Consider the following 25708-nt stretch of genomic DNA (forward strand, 5'->3'; position numbering starts at 1 on the left):
TACTAAACAGTAAGCAGACATGATGGAAAACCCGGAGTCCTCTACTTGTTTGACGTGGCACCTAGTACGTGCTCCGAATCTTGTATTACCAGCCATCTCTTACTCTTCAAGGGCTGTGCTCAGCAACTAGGTCTGAAAGTGATAATTACCTCCTTGTTGCAGGCAGGAGCTGATTTACATATCTATCCAAAGGAAGTAGGATGGCTGTAAACTTGTGACAAAAACACTTCTGTATTTAGAAGCTTCAGCGTAATTTTTTTTCCTAAAGGAAAGACGTGTAAAATGAAGGCAAGACTTGCTCAATTGTAAGTATTATATACTTGTGCTTTCGTACACAACAGTTATCAAACCCTTTTTTATCAGGCTGATGTATTGAAGGCTTTTCCCCCTTGCTTTTCCTTTTTGTCATTGAGGCTATTCACACGATGGGAGAAAATCGGGCTAGCAGAGGCTAGCCCGATTTTCTCCCATCGTGAGAACCACCGGGCTTGGCTGCAAGCCCGGTGGTTCTTAAGCGGGTCACTTGCTTAAATAACCTTCCCCTAAGCCCAGGTTAGCAGAGCGAGTGCTCCACTAACCCGGGCTCTACGATCGTGAGTTGCGATGGCATGGCTCCGCACTGTGGCAACTCATGAGTAGACCCCCAACTGAGAGGCTTAAAAGCAGCCTCCCGGCTCGGGGGTCTCGCCAGCATGCCCTGCACCTCGCCGCACGGCCCCCAATCCCCCCAGCGCCCACCGGCTCCGTAATGGAGCCAGCAGTCATGTGGGTGGCTGGTTCAGCTGCCCGGAGCAGAATGCTGGGCCGTCTGCGGGGAAAGCGGACTAAGCCCGCTCTCCCCACTAACCCTCTCCCGGCGGCTCCCACTGATCATGGGAACCACCTCATTGTGTTCACCTCACATCAGATTGCTTGCTTGCTTGCTTGCTTGCTTGCTTGCTTGCTTGCTTACTTGCTTGCTGCAGTACAAAATTTGGACAAATTGTACAGGTCTTCAGCCTGTACAATTCACACACTCAGTATTTCATTTTAAATATCATAAAAATATAAGGACAAAATAGACCCAAGGTCTATCCAGTCCAGCATCCTGTTTCCCACAGTGACTCACCAAATGCCTGTGGGAAGCCCACAATAAATATATGAAAACATGCCTCCCCTCCCCTATTGCTGTTCTCCTGCAGCTGATATCTAGAGGCATACTGCCTCTAAACCTGGAGGCAGTCAAGGCAGGCATTGATAGACTTTTCTTCCATAAATTTGTCAAAGCCCCTTGTAAATCCATCCAAGCTGGTGACCATCACCACATCCAGTGGCAGAGAATTCCATAGATTAATTATGTGCTGTGTCAAAAAGTATTTCCTTTTGTTTGTCTAAATTTCCTGGCAATCATTTCCACAAGATTCTATAGTTTGGTTCTAGAGTTGTGAGGGAGGAAGAAAAATGTCTCTTTATCCACACCATGAATAATTTTGTAAACCTCTATCATGTCTCCCCTTAGTCACTTTTTTCCTAAAGTCTCAAATGTTGTGGCCTATCTCATAGCCCCTGGGTCACTGCGGCTGCCCTCTTCTACACATTCTCCAGTTCTAGAATATCCTTTTTGATGTATGGTGACCAAAACACAGTATTCTAATGTGGCTGCACCATTAGAAGAAGAAGAAGGAGGAGGAGGAGGGAGGAGGAGGAGGTCTGGAAAATAAATCAGAAGGTTTAAGAGACAGGTTGCAGGAGTTTTGCAGGGAAAGCTTTTAATGTGATCACCCACCAGCCTTGTTCTGGGGGTGGCGTTTTGCCTCACCCATGACTGAGCAGGCACGGAGCTGCGTAAAGTACTATTGGTGTGTGAGGAATCCCCTCTTCATTTTGGCTTCCATTCTTTCCATATTGGGGCGGCATCCACTGCTTCTCACTTGGAATTCCAGGATTCTGAAGTTCAGAGTATTGGGCATTGATGTTCTGGCGCATGTAAGCATTACATGCGTCGAGTTCCTGCTCTTCTTGTTAACATATGTTCTGTTCCTGCAAGTGCTGGTTGATCAGCAGCTCCTTGGTGTACTATGATCTGTGGTCACTGGAACATGTTCAGGGTCCACAGATGGGCCAGCACCTCACAGTGGGGCACTCAGTTGGATATGAGTGAGCATTTGTCCATTTCCAGGTTGGGTAGGAGGGGCATGCTTTGAGACCAGCTTCTATCTATGGTTAGGGAATTTTTGGCAGTCAGCCCCCGTGAGTAATTGTTGGTTCATTTGGGTGAAAATGACCTAGCTCAAAGAACCAGTGTTCCTTTGATTCAGCAGGCAAGACATGATTTTGTGGTGATCTGGACTTGGATCCCTGGCAGGGGCGTAGCTATAATTGAATGAAAGGGTTCAAAGAACACGGGCCCCCAGCTCCTGAGGGCCCTCCAGCTCCATCCCTCCCTATTTTCTTCATTTTCTCCCTCACTCTGGAGGGCTGCCCAAGAGAGGGAAGAACACGGGCCCCCTCTTCCCTAGCTACGCCCCTGATCCCTGGTATAATCATTACATGAGTTGACTTGCTACTGGAGCGGTGTTCAGTATTTGAAGAGGGTTGAAGGGGCCAGGCGGCAAATCAACAGGGCTATGTTGTGGCTGCAGGGTGTGGCTGAGGGTGTGTTGATTTATCACCCTCAGATCAAATTTTACCACCCTGAGTTGTTTCAGCAGGATGGGGTCCACCTGTCTGCTATGGGTTTCAACTTCTACTTGTTGGACCTGAAGTGTGGACTCCAGGAATTTTTGGCCGAGTGGCTCTCCACTTGGCAAGGCCAAGCAAGTCTAGCCTTTCCCTGTGACAGAGTCAGAGCAGGCTTTGCACAGCATTAGGGTTGGGTTTCCTCAATTGTAAGTATCCCTGCGCTATTTTAATTTGATGGATGGTTCACCTGTCCTTAGAGTCTTCACGGTTCAAGGATCTGGTTGGCACCCATACCTGCTTCCTGGGTTTCATCTCTTCAAAGGCTGTGTGGCTTGTTGGGTTGAAGTCCACAAAAGGCCCAGACCTGGTGGGTCTGTGAAGAGGAGTGGCAAACAGCATGCCCTGTTTCCAGGCTCTGAGCCAGCATGTGGTGCCCAAAGGCTTGAGAAGGACGAGAATCTGACTCCAGCCTTACTTAGGCCCTCACTGTGGGGTGGAATTGTTGCTTCTTGCCACAAGCTAATTGGCTTGATTTCTTAATAAAGTTGTGGCCCTTTCTCCCAAAGAACTTATGTGTTTTTTTATTGCACTGTGCCTGGGGGTGTGGGTACAATTGATGTCGTAATTTGTATAACCTGGAATTCAGGGTGCATTCACTCAACCTGCTTGTGCCTGTCTGCTCTGAATATTCTAATTTGAACTCAGAAACTGTCAAGTTTTTGGAAAATATTCCATATATTGTGTACATACTGTAAAGTGTTATTTATTATAATGATATCTGTATTTTTGTCATATTCACCTGCAGAAAGTCATCAAATTTTGCATCAGTGGTCAACTTCTTTCCCCCCACAACAGAATAACTATGCTGCTTTAAAACTATAAAAATCCATGCTGTACTACAACCTTAGACACAAGCACATGCATAAAAATATTGTGGGACTATGACTTTTGTTGAACTATTCAACAAAAGTATTAAAGAATACACCCCACACTGACTTAAATTGATTTTTACTCAGGGAATGAATTTTCTTCAGGAAGTTATTTTGAGGAGAACTGAAGAAATGGATTACTAATGGAATTCTGCTTATGGATTTCATGCACCATTACAATTTTCTTTAGCAGGAAAGAGATAATACAAAGAGGAATACTAAAATATCATTTTACAGATGCAGGAGCTTGAAAATAAGTTCTAGGGTGGGCTCAAATTAAGCCTCTAATAAGTAGCTTTCTTTAAGTTCTGTGATCAATTATCATCATTGCTGACAATATTACTGTCTAAGGCCATGGTTCCCAACCAGGTTTCCTCCAGATGTTGCTGAAGTACAACTCCCATAATCCCCAGCTACAATATTGTGGCTGAGGATGCTGGGAGTTGTAGTTCAGCAACATTTGGAGGAACCCTGGTTGGGAACCACTGGTGTAAGGTATGCTTAAACCAATAATATTTAGAAGCAGTATACATGAGTATGGCTCTGACTTGGCAACTCCCTTTACATGTTGATGGGCCTTGGGATTTAATACTTACTGGATGAGTCTTGTAGAGCAGGTTGTTGCTAGCTGGAAAAAGAAAACAGAAGTCATAGTGCTCTCATAGTTATCTCAACTAGGCTTTACTGGATCACAGGACATTTTATTTAGAAATATTGAACTGCTTACACTTCTAAATAATTATGAGTTGGATTTGTTCCACTCTATATATACCAAGGCTGTGATCTAGTGGATCAAGATTGGTGTTCACTAAAAGTAGGGCTTCCATAATAGTAGTGGGGAAATGACTTGACTAGTTTTGTTAGTAGTGGGGAAATGACTTGACTAGCAAGCCAGAGGTTGCTGGTTCAAATCCCTGTTGGTATGTTTTTCAGCAGGTCCATAGCCAGCTGGTGGCATGGTGTGTACCTGCCAAACCAAAACATTCTCTTTCCTCCCCAGCCTCACTGACTGTTTTCACTGAACATTTTATAACCTGCCTCCCCTGGCTTCTGCAATCCCTGCCCCCAAATTTTGAGGCTGGTTACAGGCCTGTTTCCCAGACTATGGGAAACATTTATATTGGCCAGCAGTGATATAGGAAGATGCTGAAAGGCATCATCTCATACTGTGCGGGAGGAGGCAATGGTAAACCCCTCCTCCTGTGTATTCTACCAAAGACAACCAGAGGGCCCTATGGTCGCCAGGAGACAACACTGACTTGACGACACACTTTCTCTTACTTTTATTCTCCAGCACTTTGAACACTTGAAAGGTATTATAGGAATACTAACTATCATTATTTATATTTTATTATTCATATACCATGCAATCTACTTAGCTTAATGCATAAAGCTACAGGGGAAGCCCTTAGACTTCCAACTCTGGTGCCCTTTGAGGCTATGAAACATGTTCTGTTTTGAGAAATGGCCAATGGAAAGCACTCTTCTTAGCAATGCCACTTCATATCTGCTAGCAGATTCTCATCTTATACTATAGTCAAGGCTGCTTTCTTTGTGGCAGCAGCAGAACAGATAAGTGGTCAGTTTCTCTTTCAGCCTAATCTGCTTGACCTACTTCACAGAGTTGTTGTGAGGATAAGGGTGGAGTTAATGAGCAACGTACCCAATCTTGAGATCAATGGAGAAAGTGTTGGATTAAATTAATTCCATAAATTGATTCATTAAATGAATGGATACATAAAATACACCATTTCTCATCAGCTGCAAAAACTGGTTTTACATTGCTATATCTCTTTTAGATCCAGTAACCTTCTCATCAAGCTGCTACAGATAATGGCCCACATTACCTGTATGCAAGGCAATGTGGGTATTAGGGATGTGTGGTCCAGTCAGGGGTTCGGGGACTTGGTCCGGAGGTTCGGGATCGAACCGAACCCCACCCGGTTTTGTCCGGACCAGAACTGAACCTCCAGACAAATCCGCGGAACACTTGATTATTTAAAAAATTTAAAATACAAAAAAAAACCCACCCTCTAGCCCCTTTGGGGGGGCTTCCTGTAGGCCACGGGGGGGTGTGTGTGTCCACAATGTTCCCCCTCTACCCGTCGACCTCTGAAATCACCACCGCGGCCAGGTAAAATGACTCTTTTCAGCCCATTCGTGCCTCTGTAACTGCGCGCGGCGGCCATTTTGGCCACCGCCAAGCATGCGCAAATGACCTCTGTGAGGCCATGCCAGGCCTCACAGAGGCCATTTACACATGCACGGTGGTGGCCAAAATGACTGCCGCGTGCAGTTACAGAGGCCAGAATGGGCCAAAAAGAGTCATTTTACCTGGCCGTGGTGGTGATTTAAGAGGCCTGCAGGGTGGTGGTGATTAAGAGGTGGTGATTTAAGAGGCCTCCTTCATGGACCCCCCCACACTCAGCCTACAGGAAGCCCCCCCTAAGGAGCTACAGATAATTTTTTTGTATTTTAATTTTTTTAAAAAACCGTGGAAACACCCCCCCCCCCGCTGGACCGGATTTTGGGGGGGGGGATTCGATGGGGGCCAGACTGAACTTGGCCGGTCTGGTTCAAGTCCAGTCCAGACTCGAACCGAACTGTGCCAGCCGGTTCTGTACACACCCCTAGTGGTCATTCCTGATTGACCAGCGCTGCTGCCAGCCCCCTGGCAGTGTTGCACAAGAGCACAGTTGTGGAGCAACCTAAAACAGCATCCTCAAACTTGAGCAGCACTAATTTCTTAGGTCCCAAATCAACCCAACCCAAACTGAGCCTGCCATGACTACTTTATGGAAGATTTTGAGCCTTTCTCGTGATCAGAAAAAGGGCTCAAAAAGAGTGAGAGGAAGAAGCCTCAAAATGCTTTCCTCTGCTGCAGATGATCTTTTTCTCCTGGCTGGGTGAGCAGATCACTTGTCCAGATGTTTGTTGGCTGCTACTGGCAGCTGGGAGGTTTCGGGGACAGGAGGCCAGTTAGCCAGTGGTAAGATCGCGCTCACACTTTTATCCCTGACTAACAACCAGGGCTCCTCAAAGGGTTTGCCATCATGCTACCACTAGGAGCCACACAGTTCTTGGTGGTTCTCACATGCAGGCAAAACTGAGCTGGGCTTCCTTAACCCAGTTTTGCCTGCGCATGAGAATAGCCTCACTGTGATTTCTCATCATGGAACTCTCACATCATATTCAGTTTGACCTTGAATTGTTTGGGCTGAGGAGCAAGTTTGAGCCAAGGCAAGTAAAGCACACTAGATTTGAATGCTCTGTTGTTCAGTTGGGCCCAGCTCCATGTGCTAAATAAGACACCCTAAGGACAATACAATGATTTGTCTTTGTAACTATTTGTTCTCTGGGTGGAAAGTCAGTGTTCCTCTGGATGAACTGGGAATGGGTTTATCTGCTGCATTGCTTTTTTGTTCCAAAAGAATTTTTTTTACCCCCTTGCCATGCCATTGCCTGTGCCTGCCTTGTTGCTAGCATGAGCCCAGCCTGTAGATTCTCTGGTAGCATGTGAGATTTTCAATGACAAACCATGAATCCACTCTCATATGCTACCAAAGAATCTACACTCAAAACATATCAGAAGCAACAGAACCCAGTACCCCATGGGTTAGCACCCCATGGGGGTTGTTGGCACTCTATGTGCTCTATGCCACCACTCACTCTGGGCCACCCCAGTGCCCCACAAGTGCAGTTACGGGGCTGCTGAAACCTACCATTCCCTACGGGGAAGAACTTTAAAGATGTGTAAACTCCTTTAAATCTGTAAAAATCAGCCCTCTGCCCAATTCCTTTGAAATAATTCTGGCAGCTTCCTTGCTCCCACTGGGAACTACTACCCACACTACTCTGATGTGGGCCACGCCCTTTCCCCCTGATGTGAAGCTATACTTTTGCTGAAACCTCCATTATTCCCTATGGGAACAATCTTAAACTTCAAAAATTCACCAAAAATCAGCCCTTTGCCAATTCCTCTGAAATGTGGGTGGTAGCTTCCACCCATTGGGCATTACCACCCCTACCCACTAGTCTTGCCCCAGGGCTGGTTTTTTAAAAAAAAAATCCAAAACATTTTGGATTTGGATTTTGCAATTTTGAACAAAGAACAAAATTGAGTTGTTTCGGATTGGCTGATTTCGAACAAAGAACAAAATGGGGTTGTTTTGGATTTGGGCCAAAAACAAAACAGAAAAAAACCAAAATGCACAACCCTATATACTGCAACATTTTGTTGCAGGTCTATCTATGCTTGTTCAGATGAGTGCCCATTCACATTGACTTTTCCTGATCCCCACCACCTGACTGCCTAGCCCCCAGTGAAGGGAGAGGGATTGGAAGGGAGGCTTATTTGATTCTCTCTTTTTAAATTATTCTTTTAATTTGCAGTCCTGCCAGCAACTGCTTTTATTTTCTTATAATGTTTATTAAAACAGCAGCCGTATGGCTTGAACTGGATGCTGCTTGGAATTTATTTCCTTGTGTGATTTCTTTTCTCTCTCATTGCAAGCCAGCCCCCTTTAACAACTGGGGTGCTGTGATTTCCCCCCTAATTTTATTTAAATTGTACCAGCAGCCCCCAGGCTTTAACTGGGTGCTGATTCAAATTGTAATCTTCGTTAACCCCCCCTCGCCCCCCACCCCAATTGCTTATAGCCAGCCTCCAGTGGCTTTAAAAACTGAGGTGGTGTGCTTATTTATAGCCTACTTTTCAGTAGGCTTATGAGATCACCAAGCATTCCATGTGTGTGTGTTTGTATTCACCTCATCAACTTTGCAATGCCTGGACCAATATGAACCAAATTGGGTGCAGCTGCAGGGACATATAAGGACACCTCAGTGATGTAGTTTGTGATGATGTCATCCATCTCAGTATAATATGGTGGACACATAAATGTTTGAAGCACAAGTGGGCTAACTTGTGGACAGTCTAACCGATTTATTTATTTTATTTAAAATATTTCTATACTGCCCCAAACTTACATCCCTGGGTGGTTTACAATTTGAACCCAAATTTGGCACAATTGTAGTGAGTGACATATTAGGGACACCTCAAAGGTGTATTTTGTGACTATGTCGTCCACCTCAGTTCAAGATGGTGGACACATGGATGTCTGAGGTGCAAATGGGAACTGATTTGGACCAAATTTGGTACAGTTGTAGGGATAGTGAAAGGAAAGTAGGCAGATTAGTTCTTACGATGACTTTATTTTTTATTTTGCACTGCTGCCACCCTTGCTGCCACTATCTGTGTCCTGCCTGGTCTATTAATTTTTGGATTTGTAGGCTGGTGTGTCATGCCCAGCCTGCCAGGCCCCCTCTGTTTATCTTTTTTTCAGGTTTTGTTTTTTAGCCTATTTTCCAGTAGGCTTATGAGATCAACTGGCATTCCATATGTGCATGTATCCATGTATGTGTCCCCCGGTATCAACTTTGCAATGCCTGGACCAACATAAACAAAATCGAGTACAGCTGTGGGGACACATAGGGATACCTCATTAGCATAGTTTGTGATGATGTCATAAACCCCAATTCCAGATGGCGGATGCATGAACATTTGATACACAAGTGGGCTAAAATTGTTAACCGCCTAACCGATTTGAACAAAATTTGCTACAGCTGTAGTGACACATGGGAATGTCTCAATGGCATAGCTTGTGATGATGTCATCCACACCAATTCAAGATGGTGGACATGCAAATGTTTGAGGTGCAAGTGGACTAACTTGTGTACCTTCTAACCAATTTGAACCAAATTGTATAGAGTTGTAGTGAATGGCATGCAGGAACACCTCAGTGGTGTAGTTTCTAATTATTTCATCAACCCCAACCCAAAATGGTGGATGTGTGAACATTTTAGGCACAAGAGGGTCAACTTGTTGATGGCCTAACTGATTTGAACCAAATTTGGTGCAGTGGTAGTGACACAAAAGGGCATGACATAGTTTGTAATTATGTCCTCCATCCAGTTCCAAGATGGCAGATGCATTAACATTTGAGTACTATTGGGCTAACTTCTGAACCACCTAACCAATTTGAACCACATTTGCTGCAGGTGAAGGGAAATATAGGGACACTTTAAGATGGCATACACATGAACGTTTGAGGTGCAAATTTGGTCTGTACTGAATTTGGTCCAGTTGTGGGGGCACATAGGGATTCCTAAATGGCATAGTTTGTGGTGATGTCATCCACCCCAATTGGTGGATGACATCATTGATGGTGGATGACATCATTGATGGTGGACTTGTGAGTGTTTCAGGCACAAATGGGCTAACTTGTGAACTGTCTAACTGATTTTTGACCCCTCCCCCCTCTCTCTGTAATATTTTCTTTGTGATTGCTGTGAGATGAGCTCATGGTGACACATAGGGACATCTCAATGACATAGTTCTTGCACATTCTGCATGAGCAAAGTTTACTCATTCAGTCAAAATGTGGCTGAAAATGTCACTTTGCTGTTGTTGAGCTTATGACTATGCTTGCTGGCTGCTAAGGGTGCTGCTGTCAGGAATGTGTGAACAGGTTCAAATCCAAACTGGTTTGAAGTCAAACTGGTTTGGTTCAATGGCTCAGCACTGGAACAAACTCCCCCCCAGCTGTTTTTGGGGGGGGTCATGAATATATTTTTTAAAAATGTACTTACCCCCTCGGTGGGGGGCTTCTCTGAGTCTGCAGGGAGTCCATGGAGGTTCCCTCCCACCACAGGCCTCCATTATGCTTTAAATCACCTGGTTTTGGCAGTCCTCAGCTCTGTCCTGGCTTTCCCCCCATCACAGCAGCCATTTTAGAGGCCGTCATGCATGCACAATGGGTCTCTGCATGGCTGGGTCATGACCCAGGCCATGCAGGGGCCCATTGCACATGTGCAGTAGCCTAAAAAAAAGGCCACCTCAATGGGGAGAAAGCCCAGAAAGGGCTGAAGACTGCCTGAACTGGGAAATTTAAAGGACAATGCAGGCTGGCAGCAGAGGAAAGAAGAACCTCCGTGGACACCCCCATGTGGCCCCAGATAAACCCCCCAGAGGGGGTAAATACATTTCTTTTAAATATTCGCAACCCCCTGAGCCAAACCAAATCAAAGGGTTTGGGGCAAAACCAAACTGTTCGAAGCCAGTACAGTTCAGGCCAGTTTGGACTTGAACTGAATCATGCCAGCCAGTTTTGTACACACCTCTAGCTGCTTTGGCAGCTGTTGGAATTGAGAATGGAGTCATAATTCTGTGTTTGAGAGCAACCTGTGCCAATGATGCTACTGCAGCACAGACACTGTGACTGGCAATGGATTCTGGGCCAATGATTCTTTTTTTTGGCTATCTTTAGACAGTGTGTTTGGAAAATGTGGTGCTCTTTGTTGGGAAGGACAGTCTGTGCTTCTGTTCTGCAGTGCTGTTGCTGTTGCTGTTGTTGTTTCAAGTCAGGGTTACAAATTGTGGGCACTCTGCCTGTTTCACCCATAGTGAACAATGGGAGACTTGACTCACCCATTGTTCCCCATGGGTAAGTCACATCAACGTGGATTGGGTGGTGTGGAATGATGGGTGGTACTTACCACCCAACCCACAAAACAAACAGGCAGATGGGCAATTTTAAAATTTGTTTTAACCTAAACCCTATGAGATTTGGGGAAAATTAAAAAAAAAATTAAAAATTGCCCGCTTTCCTATTTCTTTTGTGGGTTGGATGGTAGGTAGCACCCATCATGCCCTACCAACCAACCCACTTTGGTGTCCCTAAGTCCTACCCATGGGGAACAAAGGGGTGATTCAGGTTCCCCCTTGTTCCCTATGGGTTGGTTGGCAGGACATGATTTTTTCATGAATTTCTAATTCATCTTTTTGCATTCCAATTCAAAGGTGAATTGAACTGCAAAAAAATGATTTGTACACATGTCTATTCCTGAGAGTGCCCTAGCCATCAGGGACATACTTTTAGGTAGCACCAGGGTAGCAGAGGTAAATGGGTTGCATGAGAGCAACCTTTCAGTGATAGTTGCATCATGTACAAAACAGCTGATTGTGGCTTGCTATCTTTCATCTTGTGTCCTTGAATAGTGAGTCCACATCAAACTTTTCTTCTTCTTCTTCTTCTTCTTCTTCTTTTTTGGCACAATTGCCTGCTGATTGTATGTTGGAGACATAATTCAAGTTGAATGCTGGCATTTGATACTGGATCTGAGAGTATCATAACTCTCTTCCAACTTGGCCTCTCACAAATTTTGGAAGTCAGCAAGCAGAAAAATGGAGAATTTTGAAAAATGGAAAATGGAAATTTTTTTGAAGACAGTGAGCAGACAAAACTAGTCCAGTTATGGGAAAGCTTGAGTATCTTTAATACAATAATTTGTGAAACCGGGAAATTGGGCAAAAACAATGGGGCAGAAAGTATAATCACTTTATCCTGATCTGACTCACCATGTGGAGGGAAGGGAATATATGCTTTCCCTCTGTACTCTCCAGCAAGCCTGTTCCAGCTCCACTGTTTACACTAATCCACAGGAATGATATAGCAGCAATAGCAATAGCAATAGCAATAGCACTTACATTTATATACCACTCTATAGTCAGAGCTCTCTAAGCGGTTTACAATGATTTTAGCATATTGCCCCCAATATTCTGGGTACTCATTTTACCGACCTCGGAAGGATGGAAGGCTGAGTCAACCTTGAGCCCCTGGTCAGGATCGAACTTGTAACCTTCTGGTTACTAGGCAGCAGTTTTACCACTGCGCCACCAGGGGCTCATGTCTGATATGTCTGAGTACGCATAAAATCAAACACTCATAGGTCAAACATGGGTTGGTTACTGGACCTAAACTTTGGAAGATTTCAAATCCGTTTTTTATAAACAGAAAACTAGATCAAATGTACTGCATAAATTCAATATTTCAAAGCAAGCAAAATTAAAAGCCTCAATCTCCAGTATGGGCAAAAATGAACGAACAGAAAGCTTAACAAAATTACCAGTCTGTCCTTATTTTAACTGGATATAAAGGCAAGATATTATTTGAATAGCTCAAATTGCTCACCAGGAATCTGAAAAATGGTAATGATCTAGAATTTAGGTTAATTATACATCGACAAAATATGTATTTTGTCTTGTCTTAGCCATTCATAGAATACATTTATTTCTATATCCTCAAAAGATATAGAAAAGAATAGTTGAGGGTTTCATGTATGGAAAATGGGCATTGATCATTTTCTTATGAAGGCTACTGATTTGCAAGAATGTGCTTGTTACATCTGGGATTTCACAGATCTGATTGTAAGCATAACCAAAATAAGGCCAGTGGTATGTATAGTTGTCTTGCAAAATCAACACTGAAATTGACCTGCCAAGGTACAGAATTTGCTCAGTCACCCTTACTAATGACTAATGAGATTTTAATTGCTCATCAAAATAAATCATTCCCCTCTAGACTGAGCAGCATTTTCAGGGCTGCTGTATGTTACATTATAAAATAAATTTGCAACAGAACATTAGAATGTCAAAAAGATGTTTGAGTCATGGGACCAATATAGAACTGACCTGAAAGTCATCTTGTCTAGTCTCTGCACAGAAGCAATTGCTTTCTACCCAGCACTCCTAACACATTTGTTTAAACTTGTATCTGAGTGCTCTGGCATAACTTGTTTGGGGACTGTAGCCAGAAAATTCAACTAGTTTAAAAAAGAAAAACCAGAGTTTATCCATTTATATAATATTCACCAGTGACAGTTTAAAACTTTCCATTTTCCAGAAAGATTGTGGAAATATTCTGGGGGAATTTTCCAATGCACCATGCTCATCGCACAGTGCATTGAGGGATTCCTGGAGGCTGGGGAAACGTGTCCTGGCCTCCAGTGATCCATGCTACATCGAACAATATGGATCATGTGGGTGCACAGTGGTGTGCCAAAGATTTGGCAGCAGATCATCTGGGGGAAAGGTAGGTGAAACCCTGCTTTCCCCTGCCTCTGCTGCCTTCCCCGCCCTAGTGGCAATCATGAGTAGAGCCTTAGACTGGGAAGACCCTATTACTAAAGCTCTGGTGACTCCATAACACTGGGACTTCCTGCACTGGGGGAACCAGAACCAGCACTACTGCCACAATCTAAGGATACAACCCTGCCTTCATCCAAAAGCTGACTTGGAGGAGTCCTTTGAAGAACTGACAGATGCCCTTAGTGCCAGGCAGTGCTTCCAACATTCAGGCAAGGCCCTTTAAGCCACAAAGTCTTTCCCAGGGAAGGAGTTGAACCACTCTAATTGGGCAGTGGCTATGAAAACCTTCAGTCAGCTCTAAACTTTTGCTTGAGCAAGATCCGATGCACTGAGATGTACCCAGCTCTCTCTTGTCTGCCTGGAACTATTTAAGGTCCTGAATCCTAAATCTGTCTGTGCTCCCCTTAAAGCTCTGTGAGCTCTTTATTCCTCCCAGTACTCTGACTTTCATCCAGACCTCTTCCTCAGCAGAAGTGCCAGCTTGGTCATAGATCTTCACCTGGAATGGGATAAAAAAATGTTATTTTATAGCACTGCCAAAAATATTCACAATAAATTGTGAGCAGCTTCAACTCATCCACAGTTATAACAATGATTAGTGTAGAAGGAGCCATATGGAACCACATAAATGCTTGTTTCTTGTGTACTATGAAATTGACTGTAGAACTGAAAACATAATCTCAAATCATTCTATTTACCTTTCCATATGCTCAGCAATAGATGCAGATAGTTAGAATGATTTATGATCTTTAAAATCTAATCCCAGTTGTTTAATCTGCAGACATACCGCAGCTTCCATTCATTAATGGGAACTACTACAGTTTGTTTTGAATGCAGTTTTATTGTATACATTGTACATTGATTTTGAATACAACCTCATTCTGGCCTGTTTTTCTGCCTGTTAGAAATGCTTGAGGAAAAACATTAACATCAAGGACCTTACTATTAGAGTGCCAGATGTTTCTCGTCTTCTGGGAACACTCCAGAAATACAATCAGTGCCCAAAAATGAGGTTTCTTGCCTGAGGAGGGGTGCACGCAATCTTTAGTTTATTTGACTGAATGCACTTCTTAAACTTTCCTGGCTTTTTAATCATCATTGGCAGCTCATAGGTTTAGGAGAGTACAATGCAAAACCATGACAGAAAAACCCTGTTAGAAGGCAACAGGGTTTTCCTGTTGCCTCCTAATGTGAAAGATACTTGTAGCCTTGTAATGAATCCACTAATTTCTTGCTCTGGCAAAAATGGGGCTGAGTTTATTTTCCTGTAACACATTTTGTTTATTTTTCATCTCCGACTTCTTTTTCCTAGCAATTGATTAAACATACATTTCCATAATTTAGCATTCAAAATAATGCAATGAGGCTATTCTCACGATGGATGAAAACCGGGCTAAAGGACCCTAGCCCAGTTTACATCCATCTTGAGAACCACCAGACTCGCGGGCAAGCCCGGTGGTTCTCTGGCGCCAAAGAAGCCCTCCCCTTAACCCAGGTCAGCAGAGCGGGCACTCTGCTAACCTGAGTTTTCTGGTCATGTGCCGCTGCAGCATGCCTCCACACCATGGTGACACATGGGGGAACCTCCGTAGGGAGAATGAAACAAGCCTCCCAGTCCCAGGGGTCTCTCCAGGATGCCCCGCGCACTCGCCTGGGGCATCCTGGAACTTCCGGGGACCATGCAGCCCCTGATACCTGTAGCCTCCACTGGCTCCATGACAGAGCCGGCAGTTGTGTGGGTGACCGATATTGCCTTCCAGGGCTTGGAGGTTGCTCGTCTGTGGGGAAAGCGGGCTAAGCCCACTCTGCCTGAAGACCCACCGGAAGCTCTTCTCTCCTCATTGTGAGGAGATCTTCATTGTATAAGAAAAAACAGTGGTGGTGGTGGTGGTGGTGGTGGTGGTGGTGGTGGTGAAATAAGAGACTTACCCTCAGCCTCCCAACTTATTTCCTCTGCCACCAGTGTCGCAAGAGTTGGCAGCAGGGTCAGGAAGTGACAGCAGAGGAGGAGGAAGTAGTGGGCCCTGGTGGAGGCGGGGATCGCTCCATGGTGGCAATGGTGGACCCTGCTGCGACCACCCAAAAATAAAATGTCAAAAAAAGGTGGCACTATTAATTGAGGTGTGTGTGTGTGTGTTCATTTATTGAACCTCATTATGCCACTGTGCTAGGGATTGAACCTGGAACCTTCTGCATGCAAAGCAGATGCTCTACCACTGAGCTATGGCCCCATCCCCAAAGGTGGCATACATGGGTCTCCTATCCAGGCACTGACCACACCAAGACCTCTTCAACTTCAGCAGTGTGGATGTATTATGTGCCATTAGACCATGATCTGTGACCCAGTGAAAGGAATAGTCAGTAGCTATAAATTCCTTTGAGGGCAATTTTTAAAATCTTTTTTGAAGCTGATTGATTGATTGATTGATTGATTGATTGATTGATTGATTAAGTGTCGTCAAGTTGGTGTTGACTCTTAGTGACCACATAGATAGATTCTCTCCAGGATGATCTGTCTTCCACTTGGCCTTTTAGGGTTAGGTCTCTCAGTGGTGCATTCATTGCTGTTGTAATCGAGTCCATCCACCTTGCTGCTGGTTGTCCTCTTCTTCTTCTCATAATGTGTTCGAAGTATGATTGTTTGAGGCTGGTCATTTGTGCCTCAAGTGAAAATTCTGGGTTGTTTTGTTCTATGATCCTTTTGTTTGTTTTCCTAGCTGTCCATGGTATCCTCAAAAGTCTTCTCTAGCACCAAAGTTCAAAAGCATCAATGCTTTTTCTATCTTACTTCTTCAAAGACCAGTTTTGCATCCAGAGAGTGTCACGGGGAAAACCATTGTCCGAACGATTCTAATCTTTGTAGGTGTAGACATGTCACGGCATCTAAATATCATTTCCATGGCCTTCATTGCTACCCTACCAAGTGCTAGTCTGCGGCATATTTCTTTACTGCTGGATCCTTTACTGTTGACAGTTGATCCTAAAAGGCAGAAGCTGTCCACCACTTCAATGTCTTCATTGTCAATTCTGAGGCTGGTTGCCGTACCCATTGTCATTAGTTTTTTAAGCTACTATCCAATTAATAATGGTGATAATGCATATTAGCAAGAATGCTAAACAGAGCTGCCACTGGATTTTGCTTAAAGTGACACGTCAAGGGATATTAGTTGGATGATACTTGAAAATATATCAAGGTATTTTGAGGGAAGTCCGAACAGTTTCAGTAGACCTAATGAAGTTTTGGAGGAGATCTCACAAGTCAATTTTGTTGTGCCTTCAGACCAGTCAAAACGTTCAATTGGATGGTAGTTGGTAAATCACTGTTTCTCAGCCTAACCTACCTCACAGTGTTGTTCTGGGGCTACACTGGCATTCTGCTCCTTGTTTTAAGGATAGGATGCAAACATAATAATTTTAAAAATAAATGTTAGCAGGGTCAGCAATAAAATGCAAAGTCAAGTCAAGTGAAGCTGCAATTAGAATTCCATCAGCTGATGTTCATTTGGACTTGCCGCTACAGAAATGTATAGTCACAAGGGCTGAAATATTATTTTACCTACCATTTTTGTTATTCTCTTGAAAGGGCTGCTTGACAGAGAGAACTGTTCCTTCCTCATAATGTTAAACTGAATTGTGCCTTGAGCCTAAAGTAAATAACTGAAGAGACTGATAACCATACTAGGCTTTCTCTCCATGGTATCGATTTGTCAGTATTTTGTCAGCAACATATATCTATTTGCTTAACTTCTCTTATATGCCTGCGCGAAAGTATAGTACATCTTAATTTGTTAAACTGAGCGGATTAATGAGGGCTGAGATAAAGTTACTCAGCAGCCATGAAGAGTTGATGGACTGTTTCCTTCTTCAAGATATATTACACAGTCAAATTCATTTGGTTATATATTACTTTTCTGCAACATAGTTATTTAGTAAGCAATTTTCCTGCTCTAGCCTCCATACCCCAAATGCTTGAGATGGGTGACATACGTCTGTATGACAATTTAACTTAACAGCTAGTGTGTGGGTAAGACTAAGATACAGGACTACTGTAAACATAACGAAGTCTTTCTCAAATGCAGTGAGAAGGGCTTGAGGGTGGGCTGCAGAGAAGGGTGGAGTAAACCTACATTCCCCTGCAGATGATTGACCTGCCTTCCCTGTGCGCCCAGATGATTCTCCACTGGTCCAGTCAGCAGGGAGGGCCAGGGGCCAGGATGCCTATAATGCACAGTGTGAGTGCATAATACATCATGAGGATCCCCTTCCCCAAGCTCTTCACAGTCTGTCAGCCACAGCTGCAAGATCGGAAAAAGGTTAGGATAGCGCTCTCTCATTTTAAAGGGAGGCCTGGTATGCGGATTTCCTGCTGTGGTGCCACCGGGATCAGCCCAATTCCAGCAGTTCACAAGCGCATGTCAAACTAGGCTGGGCTTCCTTAGCCCAGTTTTGCACGCACCTGTGAATAGCTTCATAGTGTAACCATGGTTAGCACTAAACATGATTTGTTGACTTAACTCTTGTTAAGTTCCCAAATATTCAGTGAAACCATATGAATGAAACTTTATTACAGTCAACAACCAGCAGTTAAAAACCAAAAACAAAACAACAGAACTGGGTGGAAAAACATCATAACATGCATACAAAAATCTCAATGATTAATTAGTCACTGAGCTGGGTCTCATGATCAGTGAGATCCGGTTTAGAAGGGTGAGTGGGGAGAGCGGGCTAAGCCTGCTCTCCCCGCACATGAGCAGGGAGGGAGCCCTGGGTGGCTGGATTGGCCGCCCACACGATTGACAGCTCCGTGGCAGAGCCGGTGGGGGCTGGGGAGTTCAAGGGCCTTTCGGCCCCAGAAGCTCCAGTATGTCCTGCGTGAGTGCACAGGGCATACCGGGGAGACCCCCGGAGCCGGGAGGCGGCTTTTCGCCTCCCCTCCGGGGTTCTACTTTTGAGTAACTGCAGTGCAGAGCCACGCCATGGCTAGTCATGATCTTTAAAACCAGGTTTGCGGAGCACTTGCTCCGCAAACCTGGTTTTAGGGGATGGGTACTTAGGAGGGTTACCTGCCTAGGAACCACCAGGCTCGCAGCTGAGCCCGGTGGTTCACACGATGGGGCAAAATCGGGCTAGCTTCCACTAGCCCAGTTTCATGCCATCGTGTGAATAGCCTCACTAACTCCCATCTCAGATTCAGAGGAACCATAGTTAACCTTGCCAAGTTTGCCCCAAGGGCACATAAAGATAAACACCGGCTAGAACTACTCAATTTGCAAGTAGTGCTTTTTAAATGGTGTGCTTGGTCCAGATATAATGCTCAGCTTCTTCAGAGAAACATGACAGGGAGAGCTGTGATCTTCCCTTAGGGGCCCAGGGACATTTGTCTCTCCCCATCACCCACCATGTTCAATTACAGCTATGCCCTGACAAAATGGCTTCTTGTTATGGTTTGCCCAAGGTCACACAAATACTTTGAGTACTAAACAGAAACGGAACTTTTACCTCCCATGTTCCAATTGACAATGCAATTGCACAGCACTTATTTCCAAGCAAATGTCCTACCCTTGCTAGTAAACCCACATGAACCTGTGCTCTTGGGAATGGCTTGCCAGTGTGCCCAGGATCTACCTCAAATTTGAAATGTACGGAAATAGTACTGTACTGACTTCAGTTTTCTGATAGGTGTGTACAAATATGCAAGCATTAGATGAAGTATTCGGATTCAGTATTCAGAGCATGTACTATTTGAATTGGTGCTTCAGATGCACTTTGGATACCTCTGATCCAGATTCAGTGATTTGGAGTTGAATATTTGATTCATGAAAACATTTATCCATAGGCTATAATGGGGAGAATCCCTAAAGTGCCTATAATATCTTCATTTCTTCACAGAATAGGATGAAAATGGCTGCAGCAGTAGCACTTTAAGTGGGCATGATGGCTGCAACATTTTGGATGTTGTCTAGGAGTTTCATATACAATTACCTTTAACAATTTTGGAGGGGGGAAAAACACCTTACAATTCATTTTTGTTATTCAACTGTAGGATGAGAACAGCAGAGCAGAGAACCGTAGCTCCTTTTGAGAGCATTATGCCTACATTTCAGGCAAAGAGGTGCAGAAGTTTTCTGTTAAGAGAGGCTAAGCTAAGACACACAGGAAACACAAGCTGCTTTCTCTTTTCCCAATACAATTCAGAAAGTCACAGAAGACATTTTGGCTGGGCAAGTGGAGCATGACATATTTTTTCTACATCCTTCGCCCACAGCACTGTGATTAGAAGGGAGGCTGAGCAAAGTCATTGGCAAGCCTGAAATGTCAATTTCAAAGGACTCTTTCTCCCCCTCAGCATGTTCTAGAGCTGTTTTAGACCCAATACAGATCTTTGGCTAAATCTGAGAATCCCCTCTGTGCTTTTCCATCCAAATGTGAGTCTCAAATTTGCCCAAGCTTCCATTTGGTCAAACAAACCCAGCTTTGAAACCAAAGTATGTAGCTGGCTTGTTTGTTTAAGCACAGCTGAATTTGCAGTTGTGTTGAGTCTAAACCGACCCCCAAGCTTTTTTCTCAGCTTATTGAAAGAGGCTCAGTACTGAGCCGCTGAGACACAGCAGTGGGTTGGGCAAATGGTGGAGGGTGGGGCCAAAGAAATACTGACAGCAAAGTAAAGCACTCTGCTGTTGGGTGATCTGCAAAGGGAATTCTCTGCTTGTTTTTTAGAAGTTTGTTTATAAGCTTCTGTGGCTCTGCATTTTGCCTGACAGGGCCCATAGTATATTTGGAAGATTACCTCCTTCCCTTCTTTGGGAACGTGCTACATATTAGGATCATACTCAATGTTCTCCTGTTTCAGTGTTTGGTTTGAAGTTAAAAAGTAATTCAAACATTAATGGGGCGCCACACAGTTCTGTCGAATTGTTCATTTATTTCTATTGTGTTTGCTGCCACTGTTTCTTCTATCTGCTGCCACTGGAGAAAGAATAATGTAACATGCCAGTATTACGACCAAATGCTGGCACCACAATCTAGTTGCTTTACAACAGAGTTGAGGGCGGAAGCTCCTCCCTCCCTCCGGCTGCTATTGGCTGCTGGGACTGTCCTCCAATAAAGAAGGAAGCCCAGGTAGCCAGTTGCTTCCTCTCTGCAGTCAGCGGGACTGCCAAGAGGGAGCTCTTCTGAATGTTCAGATTCAGATGGGAGAGTGGGGGGAGCAGAACCACGGGTCCAATGGAGCCACAGTTCCGCATGATGACTTAAGGCAGCCTAAAAGAGCTTTTATAAGACAAACACTGCAGGCTTCTTCAGATGTCTGGGAAAGCACCACTATAACCAGAACAGGGAAGTGCCCAGCATCATGAATAGGGCACTTCCCTGTTCATACATACCTATATGTATGAGCCGCACAACATAGCGATTAGTGATGGGTCAGGGATGATTTATGACCGCACCACTGTACACAGTTACAGAGGCACTTTTCCAAACATCTGAAGAGGGTTAATTTTTCATGGCATTCTTGAACATTAATACCCAAGCTATCCATGACTGCAGTAATATCAGAATTAAAGGCTAAAAGTTCATTTCAATAACTTTGTTCACCACATTTTAAAACTGAGATAAAACTAAACAAATTTCTTCTAAGTCCCTTTAGAAGACGAGACTTCAGTATCTCAGAAGTCCTTATAAAAACCTTGTATAGTAAGTCAAGTAGAGGCTGAAAGATAGCAGCTTAGTCAAGCCACAAAGAGAGTAGCTGAGGTAAAAGTGGCATCAAAGATTTCTAGGCTAGCATCTTCCATTCTTAGCCACTATATTGAAATACAATGTGAATCTCTCTCTATCTGTCTCTAAAATAACCCTGATTTCTTGGTTGACTCTCTGTTGTATTTTTCCCATTCTCTAGATGCTTTGCAGTGTTACTGTTTAATCATAGAATGAATGTCACAAAGAGAAATCCAGTGAACTATTTGCTTATACTAGAAAGTAGAAACCTTTAAGCAGCCATTTTGAGAGACAGCCAGCATTTCAATTCAATTTAGAGTGATTTTTCCCTCAATTGTTGCAGCCAGCAACATTTTACTTTTGTAAAGGAAAACTTTCAGTATAATTATCTCTGAATTTATAGCATGCATCTTTTCATTCCTTTTCTAATTTATTAATGTACTTCTTTAATATCAGTGGAATATTCCTTATAACAGGTATTTGGGTTAGATAATAAATAACTTTATTTTAGTTTTGTTTCATTATTTCTCTACATTTTTTTCATGTTTGACTCATTCTGAACATTAATGTTTGAAGCATATATCGTGGAACAGTTACTTAAAATGTGTTTCATCTTTCTTTGTTTTTTTCTTTTTTCTTTTGCCATACTGTGAGCTATTCCTTAGGAGATCATTGCATATTCATAAATTAAAATGTCATTCTTGGTTGTAATTTTAGATTTTTTCCACCAGGACCTGGCAGGGCAAACACAACTCCTGGCTTCAGCCAAACTGGATGTAGGTTTTCATCTCGAAAGCTAACATGACATTTTAAACATTGTCTTTCTTTTATATACCTTTTAAATTAAATATTTTAATTCTTTTTATATATTCAACACTTTAAAATACGTCTGTTTGACCTGATTCTTTTTTAATGTTAGTATTACTGGCCAGGTACTTAGAACAATATGCCCTCAGACATTACTTGGATAATAACTACACCTACTCATCAGGACAATAACATGAGTGGTATGATATCATCTTGTGAAAGCCAACTTCTGGATATGGAACTTCTGGATACCTACCAGAATTTTTTTCTACAAACTATCCCTTTCCCATGGATTCATAATCACATCGATTCCGGAAGAACATGGGAACAGCTTTTTGGATTGTATGTAAAAGTAGATTAACTAGTAGACCTGTGAGCAGTTAAACCTTTGATAGTGTAGCATTGATAGGATAAATGAATTGTAGGTGCGGAAAGATGGATGGTGCTGACTGACAGCAATAATGTGGCCTCAGTGGACTCTGGGTATCTTCCAAATGATTCCATGACACCAACTTCATATAGTGTTTCAGAACTCTGTTCTGTTATCTATTTACTCAATGGAAACTTAGAAGTATTTTTACTTATTTGCAAGGTCCAGTAGATTATTAGAATAAGGGATAAGAAGATCACAAAGCAGCAGGGCTGGTGTTTTCAAGATTACAGAGGCATGGTTCTGAATTATTAACACATATACAGTAAGTATTAACACACATAGACCGCCTTTGCAATGTGAAACCACAGGTTTATGCCAAATATGGCAGCTGGCCCCCTATCTGTCCCCTCCAGACTTGGCCACTGTGATCCATGCGACGGTCACTTCCGGGTTAGATTATTGCAACTCGCTTTATGTGGGGCTGCCACTGTGCTTAACTCAGAGCTTGCAACTGGTGCAGAATGCAGCGGCCAGGTCCTTACTAAGCGGCCTTGGTGAGCACATGTGACACCTTTGCTCGTTTAGTTGCACTGGTTGCCGGTTGAGTCCCGGGTTAAGTTTAAGATATTAACCTTAACATTTAAAGCCCTTCACGGTATGGGCCCTCCATACCTCCAAGACCACCTGGTTCGATATGTCTCTCGCCAGGCCCTGAGATCAGCCACAAGTAATGCCTTGGTGATCCCGGGCCCTAGGGATATTAAATTGCAATCAACGAGAGCCAGAGCCTTCTCAGTGGTGGCCCCAACTCTATGGAATGCTCTCCGGATAATATCAGAGCTCTCCATGATCTGTTGGCCTTTCGTAAGGCATGTAAGACTGAAATGTTCCACCGGGTGTTCAGTCGCTGAGATAGCTGGTCATAGAGTGATCTTGTAATCCATGGTTATTATGTCATGTGGAATGAGTATTGTATGGGATTGTGGTTTATGAGGCTATATAAAAAATATTTTTATGAAATTGTGTTGTTATGTACGTTATTGCTTGTAAGCCACCCTGAGTCCTATGGGAGTAGGGTGACATATAAATCTTAATTAATTAATTAATTAATTAATTAACAAAATAGAAATCATGCTCCTTGCCTTCCCCTCTACACTCCACCCCTACAGACTCCCAGGGCTGGGCCACTCCATTTGTCCGGCCATTTCCCTGTGAGCTTAGTCTGGCAAGATCTGGGATGGCTCCTAGTATACATTCAAAATGCCGGGACCAGCATTGCAGCATACGCAGTTCAGCCACCACAGTGAATCATGGGTGAAGGGATGGAGCACCTATTTTCAGTGGTCCCAGGCAAACAGGGTGGCCATACTGGGCAAAAATGAACATGCATATGTGCCAAGGGATGACCAAACTGCCAGAGTGAGTGCTTTAATTCCTGCTGTCCGCCAGTCACTGCAACCTGGAAAGGTGTTGGTATGGTACCCTTTCCTGGGGCTTTGTTCGGATCTACACTACACTTGATCTTAGCCAAAAGGCCAAGAAGTGGATCTAGCAATGGGGCTGGGTGGTGACAGCCCTCCTTGGTGGTGACAAAGTGACAATAATGGGGCTAGGTGGTAACAGACAGCCTGCATGCATGTCTCTATGGCCTGTCACTCTGCTTAGAGAGCAGTCCTTGGGAGAAGAACATCATCACACATTCTTTGTGATCTAGCCCTGTGTTCCCCAAGATGGCACTTCTTATGAGTAATGCCATAGAATCTCTGTTTGCACACAAGGGGAAGTGGCTGGGCCCCATTTCCCCTACTAATTTGTACAAATATAGAGCAGAGCCACATAGGAATTCCAGGGACTGCCTTTCAATACAGACCCTGGGTATCACTCCCCTGGCATGTATTTTCTTTGTTTGGGGAAATAACCACATTGCCCAGTTTATGGTGCCAATGGGACTCCATGTGCTTGTGCAAATACTTCTTTATCACAATGTGTGGAGATCTTGTCATCCCATCCCCTTTTTCTGCATATTGCCAAAGGGGGGAACATGAGATACAGTGGAAAGTGGGCATTCCACAATGTGGTTTTTACCTTTGACATACAGTGAGACTTGTGGCACAGCAATGCAGCATCCTTGTTGCTGGGCAACTGCTGGAAGAGTGCAGCGACAGTGGGAGCTGTGCCAAGTTCTCCAAGAGGCAGCTAAAGAGAAGTGCAGCAGGCATAGAGCTGGTGTATTTCTGGGCTGCTCTGAGCTGCCCTCTCTATGGTATTGGCAGCTACAGAATTTGGGCAACATGGTGCCGTCTTCAAATCTCAGATTGGAAGAGTGAAACTCACTGCAAACCAAAGGTTCAGATTGCTGTTTTGGCTCAAAAGCCTCAGGTCACTTTTGTGATTAAACCATGGTTTCATGCATCCAGACAATCATGAAATGCAACCTCTGCCCTCTTTGCCTCTGATTTGGAGTTATGTGTGAAGGCGGCCATAGGTAATTAATGTTCTGATGTTGTCTTTATCAGGTCCCAGAGCATGGTCTAAGGGCACATAATACAACCTTCTTGATGAAGCTAAGCAGGTCTTGGTGTGGTCAGTGACTGGGTGGTGGATCCATGAATGCTACCTTTAGAGATTGGGATGCAGCCCTATGATAGAACATATGCTTTGCATGCAGAAGGTCCCAAGTTCAATCCCTGGCATCTCCAGGTAGGAGTGGAAAAGACTTCTGCCCAAACCTTGAAGAAGCTGCTCCAGTCAATGTAGACAATACTGAGCTACATGGACAATACTGAGCTACGGTATAAGGCAGCTTCCTGTGTTCCTATATTCTTGTCTTTAGCATCATTAAAATTTGAATCACACAAAATAGAAAAATTCCAGAATGACTTATGTAGAATATGTATCTAGCAGTATAAACTATATGTACACATGTTAAGGGAAGTGCATCTCTTTGACCAACTGACAATCAACTTCTTTTGGGAGAGGACCAGGCCTATGACCAACATAACATTTTAAGTTGGTGTTTTGTATAGAGGCTTATATTGTGCAAAACTGATTAATACACGTCCACCTTTTTTTTCCAGGAGGGTGAAGAATCACACAACTTATGTGCATAAGAATCTCCTTGTAGAACACCTGCATCACACATTAAGTTATTTTCATGATGGGTGACATTAAGAATGTGAATTGATAAAAATATCATAACATGGAAGAAGCTGTAGCAGCTACTGGATGGTCATCATC

The 25708-nt window shown here is 43.7% G+C and overlaps 1 protein-coding gene across 1 annotated transcript in view; it reads right to left on the bottom strand.

Moving 5' to 3' along the window:
• Positions 1–229: 229 nt before the first annotated feature.
• STS (steroid sulfatase) overlaps positions 230–25708 on the bottom strand; it is a 275517-nt gene continuing 250038 nt past the window's right edge. Inside the window, exons 10-11 of the mRNA XM_053310059.1 lie at positions 4187–4218; positions 230–262 (exon numbers count right to left, since the gene is read on the bottom strand). Of these exons, the coding sequence (XP_053166034.1) occupies positions 245–262; positions 4187–4218 (50 nt within the window). The 3' untranslated portion in view covers positions 230–244. The remainder of the gene's footprint in view (positions 263–4186; positions 4219–25708) is intronic.

Source organism: Hemicordylus capensis, chromosome 3 (assembly GCF_027244095.1).
Source record: "Hemicordylus capensis ecotype Gifberg chromosome 3, rHemCap1.1.pri, whole genome shotgun sequence".
Classification (NCBI taxonomy): Eukaryota; Metazoa; Chordata; class Lepidosauria; order Squamata; family Cordylidae; genus Hemicordylus; species Hemicordylus capensis.